Source organism: Carassius auratus, chromosome 16, assembly GCF_003368295.1.
Source record: "Carassius auratus strain Wakin chromosome 16, ASM336829v1, whole genome shotgun sequence".
In the NCBI taxonomy this organism is placed as follows: domain Eukaryota; kingdom Metazoa; phylum Chordata; class Actinopteri; order Cypriniformes; family Cyprinidae; genus Carassius; species Carassius auratus.
In genome coordinates, this window is record NC_039258.1 from 22988421 (window position 1) to 23000412 (window position 11992).

At 37.6% G+C, this 11992-nt stretch overlaps 1 protein-coding gene across 2 annotated transcripts in view; it reads right to left on the reverse strand.

Moving 5' to 3' along the window:
• LOC113116575 (ADAMTS-like protein 4) overlaps window positions 1–11992 on the reverse strand; it is an 86042-nt gene that overhangs the window by 44332 nt on the left and 29718 nt on the right. For both annotated transcript variants that reach the window (XM_026284813.1, XM_026284814.1), the window contains 2 exons: window positions 9387–9931; window positions 7367–7979 (listed from right to left, as the gene is read on the reverse strand). In XM_026284813.1, coding sequence (XP_026140598.1) covers window positions 7367–7979; window positions 9387–9931 — 1158 coding nt within the window. The remainder of the gene's footprint in view (window positions 1–7366; window positions 7980–9386; window positions 9932–11992) is intronic.

The following is an 11992-nucleotide window of genomic DNA, read 5'->3' on the forward strand; positions in this document are numbered from 1 at the left end:
CTGACATCCTTTTTTTCAGCTGTCCGATCTCAGTCCCAGAGGATATTTGAGCTCATTTCCTGCCACATTCCTGATATATTGTCCCATATCAGCATTATGGCCTAAATTCTTTAAACTCCCAGAAAGGAAACTCTCTCCAACCCTTTAAAGCAGAGGACTGTAGCAGCATCTGTAATGTATTTCAGTCTGAAAACATCACCTTCAGCAGGAGGACACTGATTGGACAGGGATGCATCACATGATCATATCTGAACTGTTGGTAAAGGACTAGTTCACACCGAAATGCATATGATTAATTTAATGTAATTTACCCACTGTCATGTTGCCCAAAACCAGAGATGTTTAAAAGATTGTTGCTGTTGATCTTTTAGTTAATCTAAAGAGTAATTTAAAGGAATAGTTTACCCATAATAGAACAATTGCTGGAAATGTGCTCATCCTCAGGCCATCTGAGATATATGTGAGTTTATTTCTTCATCAGGTTTGTAGAAATGTAGCATCGCATCAGTGTCTCAACAATGGATGCTCTGCAGTGAATGGGTGCCGTCAGAATGAGAGCTGATAAAAACATCCCAATAATCCACAGCACTCCAGTCCATCAGTGAACATCAGGAGAAGACAAAAAATGAAACAAATCCAGCATTAAGATGTTTTAGCTCAAATACATAATCCATAATACAATTTCCTCCAGTGGAAAAGTCAATTTCCTGTTGTCTCTCACATCGAAATCCAGAGACATATATATGTTTAGAGCTGTTTAAACGTTGCTTAATCTGTGCAGATTTCTCTCCTGATTCAGACCAGAACACTTTTCACTGGAGGAAGTGTTATTATGGATTATAGACTCTATGTGTTTGAGTTAAAAACATCTTAATGCTGGATTTGTTTCAGCTTTTGTCTTCTGCAGATGTGAACTGATGGACTGGAGTGCTGTGGATTATTGTGATGTTTTTATCAGCTCTCATTCTGACGGCACCCATTGACTGCAGAGCATCCATTGTTGAATGACACATTTCTCCAAACCTGATGAAGAAACAAACTCATCCTAGTCTCAGAAGGCCTGAGGGAGAGCACATTTTCATTTATGGTTGAGTTTTTTCTCACACAAACAGTACCACATACACGCTGTATTCTATGATGCTTTTTAATTTATCATTTTTACAGTGTTACAGCCCCAGTTTACAATGAATTTCACTGGGCCTCATTTATGAAAACCAAAACTTTTTCAGCTTTTTTTTAAAACTATGTAAATTGTTGCAAGAAGTTACATTACCACAAGACATTCTTCATCGTGACAGTTTACACAGAAATGTGTTCTGCTTGTGTTTCAAGCAAATGAGGACCATGAAATCCTACAAAACACTCATACAGATTTGTGTTGACATGATTCAATGGTAAGCAAATGATTTCAGAATTTGCATTTTTGGGTAAACTATTGCTTTTAATGTAATTTTCTAAATTAAACAGTAAGTTTCACATCAGGATAACATGTGGGTATAATAATCACATATTGCCATATCACATGTTCAAATAGCTCAGTTTTTCTCAGTCAGCATTTGATTTATACGGTAAATTTGAGATGAATTCTCTCTTTTGTTTCTGAAAGTCCATTGTGAACAGATTTAGCCTTTGACTCGGCAATGTAAATGTTTATTTAGCGAGTGCAGAGCCCACCCTTCGCTCAATGACTTCACGCAGAAAGAGTCTTTTCTTTCTGCTCTTCTTTCTCATTCCTCTCTTCTCCTTTTCTTTCCATTCCCTCTCCCAGCAAAACTCTTCCTTCCTTCCTCATCTCTACTTTATTACTTCACTCTAGGCCTCTCATCCCCTCTATCTGTTTTTATGCCCTCTCTATTTCTGGATCATGTGTGTGTGTGTGTGTGTGTGTGTGTTTTAAACAGTGGCGTCTTTCACTTTGCTACACCGTAACTGTGTCACACCCCCAGAAAGCTCTTTGGCTCCACTCCTTTATTTCACTTACTCTCCTCCTCTTCACTCCATTACCACTGCTCACACACACACACACACACGCACGCACACACACACACACACACACACACACACACACACATAATAAAGTACACATAACTCATTCCTCCAAATAGAATGCTGTACACCCAATAACATTCCTGAGATATCTAACCCATAATAAAACACACACTCTCTGTGTTTACACATCCAGAACAACACTACACAGTGTGCCGCTGATCGTGGAGAACAAAACTGCTTGCAGAACTGAAAGAAATCAACGTTTATGTACAAAGAAATTGTTTTAGTTGACTCTCTCCATCTGTTGATCTTGTGGATTTCACCTACTTTGTGTTGGATGCCATTTTTTTCTGAATATTCGGGCCCATGAATCAAAGGAAATAGGGACCATTGACACAGAATGTGATTCTGCTTTAAAACATGGGCAGTGGAATGATGTTAAACCCGAACAACGTTTAACTTGAGCTGTGAGTTTTTAGAATGGCGTTATGTGCAAGATTCTGCAAAATCACAATGGTCAAACACGTTCATCTAGTGCACGTTCTTAATCATAATCTCATGATTTATAGTTGCATTCAGCAGATTAGAGCTGAGCAATAATAGAGTTTACATTCTGCAATGATAAACGCACTCAAGAAGTTTCAAGTGAGATTTGCTGTATAGTATAACTGGCACCAGCCGAATATACTGTACAGTATGTGTGCAGAGAAAGTTGAACGTATTTAAAAATCCAACTTTATATAATGAGCTGTGCCATAATATAGTTACGAATAAGTTAATAAATAAACAAATAAAATAAAAAATTTGAGGTTGATAAAACAAATATTTAATTTCTATTTTTCCGGTTTTGCTACAGGATGTTGCTACCAACTTAATATGAGGGAGGTTCCTTAAAACCTTAAAAATAACTTATCTTAACATTTAGATATATTTAAAAAAAATAAAACAAAAAATAATAATAATATAAGCGCATAGCTTAAACAACAATACCAACAAAAATGATTAAACTCACCACAAGAGTTGTGGACTTGGTTATTGCATATCAGGTACAATATGGACTTTTTTTCATAAATTTTTCCCTAAAAAATGTGATGGTGCTAAGTACAGCCCTGCAGAGAGCACATGGTCATCAAGTGTTCGGAAGCTCCACTTCCAGTCAAAACGTGAGTTTTTCTTTCTGTGCCCAGTAATCTCACCGTCCACTCAACACACACTCCAAACTACAGAGATAAACACACACACATCCTCTGCTATGTATAGCAAACAGCTCTCTGCCAGGGGCCAGTGAGATCTTCTCCTGGGTTCCACCTCCATCTGTGGTATTTTAAACCTCGGTTTCAAACCAAAGTGCTCAGTTACGTGCTGCTGAAAAACTCTTTGCAACCAATTCCCCATAAAAGTGACAGATTTAACCTATAGGTCATTTAGGGAACCAGTGGAAATCTAAGGCAATGGCTGAACATGTCATGTGACTGATAACTTGTGATTCATTGCTTGCAAAGGGCTTTTACACAGCAATTATAATCTAGCTCCATTGTGTAGCATTGCACATCTCACTTGCAGCGAACACAAGGAGTAACAAATGTTGTGTCTACATCTCCAGTGCTCTGTTATGACAGAAACTATTGTGAAATGCTTAGGATAAACACTTAGGTAAGAGCGAGAGATAAGATATGTTGTAATGCATCTTAAGGAATCCCTTGCCTCAGGGATTTTTGGCCCACAGATAAAACTGCTTAAATTCACGTTCCCTTCTGAAATAGAAGTGTGAAAAGCATACTTTTATATCGAGTACTTACACACTTTACAATAATATTGAATAATATACCTAACTGTGAACTGAAGGTAATGTTTTCAGATACTTCATTGCAAGATGATTGCAATTTAATGAAAATGTATTATAGTTTGCATAGCTTAAATGTTAGTCAGCACATCAAAATAAGTGTACTTCTTTAAAACATGACTAAAGTTTATTAAAACATAATGATTTAAAATGTACTTTAAAGTAAAACTTTTGATTTGAAATTATTATAAAGTGCACTTTTAAAAGTGTACTTAAGTGTGTTAAGGATCAAAGTCATCAAAGTGTCTCTCTTTAAGTAAAGTGGCCTTTTATTTCAATATTGTTATTATATTATCTGCAAATACAGATTATTTAAAAATACAAGTGCTGTCAAACAATTAATCGCATCCAAAATAAAAGTTTTTTTTTTTAAAAACATAAAAAATTTCTAAATATACTGTATGTATGTGTATTTTTGCATAATGAATATACACACAACACACATATATTATGCAGACAAAACTTTTATTTTGTATGCAATTAATCGCGATTAATCGTTTGACAGCACTAAAAATACACTACTAAGATTTTAAGTACACTACAATTGCACATGCAATAAAAATTAAGCACACTTATTTTTTTACAAAGGATAATTTAAAATTACAGAATTATTATTTATTTTTTTTCTTTGAAAAATAATAGTGGCTTGGAATGACAGGAGTGGGTCAATTGACAAAGATGCCACATTTGGTGAATTATTCAAACACAGAAAACCATCCCAGCTTAAGCAAACCTGCTCCCAGAGGCCTCGCTCAGATTTCAGCACTTGTTCACCAACTTCTGCGTGTTTGGATGTGTCTGAAGTAATCCTTCTCTAAGCGAGTCACTCGTTTCTGATGTGTGTGTCATGCTGCCAACACCAGGAAACGGCTTCACCACATCGACTTGACCACAGTTCAAAAATGACTAACTCTGGTTTAGAGAGCTCACATGCTGCCCTGGGCTGCTGGAACGACTGGGAGATGTATAATATAACTACCGCCCAGGCTGATCCTGGAAAGTTGGATTAAAGGGAACTGGGTGATTTATGATTTGCAAAGAATCTGGCTCTAGTCAGCGTTCGACAGGGGAGTGAGAACGAGGCTCAGCTCAAATGAACCGAGTCGATCTGGAAGGAAAGTTGAAGAAAAAGAGTTTCTGAGAGACGGAGAGATGGATGGAGAAGTGATGGAATAGGGGGGAATCCATCCCTTTGACATGATGAACACGCTTTGGGATGAAAGTGTTTGATGAAATCTTTCAGAAAATCAGCGATAATTACTAGTGGAAGAACTTTCACCAAACTGTGGTTAAATCTGGGAGGTTGGTGTTGAGCTAAAGATCCTCTCGAGTGATGTAACATGGGACTTTCATATGCAAGTGAAACATTGTCACTCTAGACCAACCAGCATATTTAAAAAGGACAGTTCACCCAAACATTTCAATTTAATTTACTTTCCCTCAGGCCATCCAAGATGTAGGTGACTCTTTTCTTCAGTAGAACAGTAAAGAAGATTTTTAGCTGAAACTGTGCTCCTTGGAGATTCATAAAATGCAAGTCAGCGGCTTCCATCAATTTGAGTGTCAAAAAAGCATATACAGGCAAGAAAAATATAACACCCATGGCTCCTGATGATATATTGAGGTCTTACGAAGCAAAACAATCAAGAAACTGAACATTATTTACAACATTATTACCTGTAATCCAGAGCCAAATGGTCTGGAATGATTCACGTTCATGAACAAATCGTTCTTTTGAACTGATTCTTTAAAGTGAACTAGATGAACTGGTTCACCAAATCGGATCGCATGTCTGAAACAGAGATCACGGCTTGAGCAGCAGATCTACGAGTTACTCAATCAAAACTCAGCCGAAATAGTAGCACATCTGATCCTAAGATGAATGAACTGATTCAGTCCTGGGATCCTGCAGCAGTCTCTGAACTGAGGAAACAGTTTGGCTCGGACCAAAAAGCCGCTGATACAAGCATGTGTATATGCTTTAGACATGTAAAACATCCACATTTCACATTTTTATTGTATAATATGACAATTTAATTGTGTATAAGTGACTTTATTATTATGTAAACAAACTGCTGAGTTGGTTATTTAAACCAACTAAACCATTTGACCCAGTAGCATTTCACTGCATTTAATGAATCACCAATTTTTACGGTTTCAGGGAAAAATCTTCTTTTTTGTTCTGCAGGAAGAAAACAGTCACCTGCATCTTGAATGGCCCAAAGGTGGGTAAATTGACAGCAATTTTTCAATATTGAAACTATCTCTTGGTTATTCCTGATCCATTGTTGCATAGTCTGAGATCATTCCCAAACACATGCAAACTCCATTTTAGAAGTTGAAGTCTTTATACAAATGGCAAATATTTGGTATTAGAAAGACTAAAGCAGGCTGAATGAGATTAAACACTGATTAGACCATGTACAAAGCCAGTTAAAGGGGCCACACATTTATAGCATTTCATTTATGTCATTTGCAATAGTAGTTGGGTTTTTGCACCACAACAGTCACCATTTAGTTTTTCATGAGAAGTTTCCACCCTCTCTCTGACCTGTAAAATTAATCACGCTGTTTTTGCTGCATTTGACAAATGACCACATGTTTTATCTGGCTAACCTCTGTGTCCAAGCTCTCGTTCATTAGAGACAGCCAAGTTATAAATACTGAAAAGAGACTGAAATATAAATATGACTATCAAATGTTAATCATTGCGTCGCAATCATGATAATTTATGAATAAGATGTTTATGTAGCTTAGTTTCAAGAGTCTATGAGTTCTGAAGGTTATGATTGAAGTATTTCTACATCAATCTCTGTTATTTGCCTTGTGAAAGGAAATGCAATTAAATTGTACTGAATGTGCACTTTAAATCTTTAAAGTATATTTTTAAACACTGTACTTACAGATTAAATAATTTTACTTAAAAGGTCACTTAAGTGCACTTAAAAGGAGACACTTTCATGATTGCTTCTTTTTCACTTAAAAAAATTTAATATTGTATTAATAAAATTTTGCACTTTTGTTGTGCTTTCAAGAAATGCATTTATTTAATGTGACTAACAAACTAAAGCAAATCAAATATATTTAAAATACAAGTTTCAGCACAGATGACATTTAAGTATAAATTTTAGCATATCATAAATGCTTATCAGTGCATTCAGCAGAAACACTTTAACCATATTTCAAGCGTATTTTCAAGACAATAGAAGTCATTATGAAATTGCATATTAAAATGTACTTAAGTTCTAATTAAGTGGGTCAAAAAGCTCTACAGTTCAGCTAATTCCATCTAATATAAATCTAAACTACAACACGTATTTTTATTTAATTGCAATTAACATTAACATTTTAACATTGACATTAGTAAATTCTTTTAAAGGCCAATTCCTTTTAAAATATGCTTACGTTTAGGGTTTAAAAGAGAAGAATTTCCATGATTCGTCCCCATCAAACTTTCTAATCTAAAGCTTAATGTTTAAAAGGAACCAGGAACCGCAGAAATCATTTCTTATTCTTCCATATTGCTGGCCTCACCTGTAGGCTGCACCTGCGGTGCTCTGTGTCCCGTCCGGAGCATCTGTAGTTGTGGGCGTCCCTCTCAGCTTCGTTTCTGGAGGGCTGGGCGGCGTTCTGCAGGACCCAGGGCTCGGGGTTGGGGTTTGTGGGAGTCTGGAGGCCGTAGGGAGGAGGCTCTCTGGGAGTGTGTGATCGCTGGATAGTGTGTGTGTAGGAGCGTGGGACTTGGCGAGAAGAGCGTCCATCGATGCGTCTGTCGCGGGCCACATGTCTCTGGGTCAGGGGCTGTGTATGTGTGATTCGCTCGTGTTCTCGCACTCTCTCCATGCGTCTGTGCGGCTCTCCGTCACTTGTTTTCTCGGCTGCCACATCACTCTCCACGTCTGCTGCCTCCGTCTTCTTTTCCTTCTCCTTTGGTTCTCTATTAACGGTGTCTGTGATCATTAGTCCCTCTTCTCCCTGTGTTTTATCCACAGGTGCGCTGGAGTTCACACTGAGAGCATCCAGACTGTTTGTGCTGGTGGTGTTGTGGCGGTGTGTGTGTCGAGCGTGACGGTTTTGTCTGTGTAAGGGAAGAGAGAACGGCACCCTGCCGTACCCAAACTGTCCGGGACGAATAGAAGAACTAGACCTGGTGTGACACGGACAGAAAATAACGTACTGTATATGAGTATGCTGAAAAAAAGACAATCACATTAGACATTAAGATATCAAAGCTAAACGAACAATAAAAATCCCTTTAAATGTCTTGTATTTTCACTTTACTGTAAAGGCCCATTCACACCAAGAATGTTAACTATAAAGTTTACTGTATTAGCGCACACACAAGCGAAGGATTTCATCTGCTGCCTTCATTCCTTGAGCAGGATTGATTCTGATTGAGTGTCAAAGTTTGTATTGTTCATCAGCTGTGAAAAACAATTCTGAAAGTGATTCCAGTGATATGTGCCTTTATCATTATAGCTGTGGTGTGGACCCTGCTATTCTCTAATATCAAGAACAGTTTTTAGAACAATTTATATCTTTATCTTTATAGTTACTGTCCTTGGTGTGAACAGGCCTTAAGTCTTGTTTTATCCCACAGAAAGACTTTCAGAGAAATCACACTGGTTTTCTTAAAAAGATTCAAAGTTAGACCTTAGCGGACCAAAGCAGGTAAACTAGAGGACTTTCCTGGCGTGAATACACCCTGAGAAAAATATGTTATGTTTATATATTACATATATTTATATCTAATATAAAATATAATAATATGAATATATAAATGTTAATATTTTCACAAATATATACTGTATGTGTGTATGCGCATTATAAATACACACAGTACACACATAATGTAAACAAAAACTTTTATTTTTGATTAATTTTAATTAATAATTTGAGAGTTGTATGATTTTTTTGTTGTATGATTGTCATTTCAACCTACTTATTTCTTCAAGTTTTATATCATTTCATTATAATTTTCGGGTCAGTTTTTGGTTTTTGAAAGAAATTGAAACTTTTATTCAGAGAGACAGCATTAATAGACCAAGAGTAAAAATAAATACATTTATAATGCAAACAACTTTAAATGTTGGAGAAAAGGAACATGTATCACTGTTTCCACAAAATTATTGTTCAGCACAACATTGATATTAATCAGAAATGTTTCTTGAGCAGTAAATCATCATATTTTCATGATTTCTGAAGATCATGTGACACTGAAGACTGGAGGAATGATGCTGAAAATACAGCTGAGCATTACAGAAATACATTACAGTATATAATATATCCACATAGAAAACAGTTATTTTAAATTGTAATAATATTCAATATTATTACCGTTTCTATTGTATTTTTGATAAAATGAATGTAGCCTTGATGAGCAGAAGAAACTTCAAAGCCTTGAGCATGTGCAGAGAAGGACAAAGTGTTTTTAAACAAGCACGCAGCACTTTGAGACTGTATATTTATTTAAATCACAATCTATATTGCCATATTTATCACGTAACCCAAGCTATGAATGAGTATGTGAATGTAAACAGGAAGACCTGCTCACCTTCTTACAGATGCTGGATTCCTATTGGTGGAAACCGACCTCCTGCTCCCACTGCCTACAGCTCTGCCGTGATTGGGCGGCCGTGCGGGAACTCTCCCGTAGGGAAGTGAAGCGGATGAGGAAGGTGAACGGTATACTGAAACCGGCTCCTGATTGGGTGAGCCGAACTGCACTGACCCAACACCAGCGGCTTCGTTTCTGTAGAGCGGTAATCCAGGATTTGGATTGGCTTGGAGAGGCGGGGAAAAGTATGGAGACCTCCCAGCGCCCCCTGTTCCAAATGGAGGGGGCTCGTTGACGGGATACAAGGAGTTGTAGTAGGGTCTTACCGCAGAAATCACAGGGGTGTTGTTCGGGACACCTGGTGGAACGTAAGCCGGTCGGTTCCACATAAGAGGTGGGGTTTGGGGAGGCGGCATACACTGTCTCCGCCTCTCAGACACGCCCACTCCACAGCTCTGAGAACACTCCGCCCAATCGCTCCATGGACCCCACACTCCTTCAAGCGCCTCCTCTTCTGCCTGACGAGACTTTCGTCCGGCCGCCTGTCAGAGGAAGCCCTCAGGATTAGTGAGTAAATATCCCACATGCAGAATATGCACAATACAGTGGGGTCCAAATGTGACCCTGAACTGCAAAACTAGTCATAAGGGTAAATTTTCTAAAATTGAGATTTATACATTATCTGAAAGCTGAATAAATATGCTTTACATTGATGCATGGTTTGTTCGAGATATTTGTAATATTTGGCCAAGATACAACTACACTTACAATTACAATTATAAAAGCAACACTTTTGTTTTTGCCCCCATTTTTCATGAGATGAACTCAAAAATCTAGGACTTTTCCTATGTACACATAAGGCCTATTTCTCTCAAATTCACATATCTGTCTAAATCAGTATTAGTGAGCTCTTCTCCTGTGCCAAGATAATCCGATGATCGATGAGGACGACGAGCAGCAGATGAGCTTCCCTGACACGGTTTCTGACAGTTTGTACAAAAATTATTTGGTTATGCAAAACAACTGTTGCAGCAGCCGTCTGGGTGTCTGGTCTCAGATGATCTTGGAGGTGAAGATGCTGGATGTGCAGGACCTGGGCTGGTGTGGTTACATGTGGTCTGCAGGTGTGAGGCTGGTTAGAGGTAATGACAAATTCTCTGAAACACCTTTGGAGATGGCTTATGGTAAAGAAATGAGCATTCAATTCACAGGTAACAGCTCTGGTGGACATTCCTACAGTCAGCATGACACCTGCACGCTTCCTCAAAACTTGTGACATCTGTGTAATTGTGCTGTGTGATAAAACTGCACATTTTAGAGTGGCCTTTTATTGTTGCCAGCCTGAGGTACACCTGTGCAATAGACATGCTGTCTAATCAGCATCCTGATATGCCACACCTGTGAGGTGGATGGATTATCTCGGCAAAGGAGAAGTGCTCACTTATACAGATTTAGACAGATTTGTGAACAATACTTGAGAGAAAAATGCCTTAAAGTCTTAGATCTTTGAGTTCAGCTCATAATTAATGGGGACAAAAACAAAAGTGTTGTGTTGTTCAGTATATAAGAAAATCTGGAATCTGAGGGTGTAAAAATAAATATTGATAAATTTGCCTTTAAAGTTGTCCAAATGAAGTTCTCAGCAATGCATATTCCTAATCAAAAATTAAGTTTTGATATATTTGTGGTAGTAAATTAACAAAATATCTTCATGGAATATGATCTTTACTTAAAATCCTAATGATTTTTTGCATAAAAGAAATATCAATCATTTTGAACCAATCAATGTATTGTTGGCTCAATGTATTGTTAGCTCTTGATACAAATATACCTGGTTTAAAGACAGGTTTTGTGCTGCAGGTTCACAAATATCTGAAAATCTGGGATTCATAATCAAATTTCTTGTGAAGCCCAATGCTATGTGGATAATCTTAAATCATGCTGGAGAATATGATTGTCTTGTTTTGTTCATATAGCTCTGGTGCTGCTGTCATTACTATACTGCATGACATTCTCAAAGTCTTTTTCACTCAAATTTTTGTGCAGACAATGCAAATTTTCATAAAAAAATAATAATTTAGAAAAGTTTCAGACTCACACCATCCATCCACATGCACAGCTGTAAAAACAAACATCTCAGACAAATGCACAACCACAAAACCAGCCTGGGTGCATAAGCTGAAATCTAATAGCAGCTGCAGTTCGATTTATTTACACACACACACACACACAAATGTCTGATCAATATTAAATTACATTCATGTGCAAATCACAAGATTAAACAAGCAAAACATGAAAAATTGTTTTGAAAAAAAAACAGAATAATTCCCCAAACCGCACCCAACAACATACACGTTGAAACACATGTCCTGCTCTATCGCTCTTGGTGATGAATGACATTATGACTAGGAAAGAGGCATTATTAAACGAATGGCGTGTGCTGCATTCAGGAAGAGGCTGGACTCTGGAGTTCAGCCAAGTACAATGACATTCTTTACAGTGCTGGACGCAGATTTGATCTAATTCCAGTTACTTATATAACCTCATTTCATCAATCAGGAGCGAAGAATTTGAGCATCTACAGCGCAGGCAGAGGTAGAAGG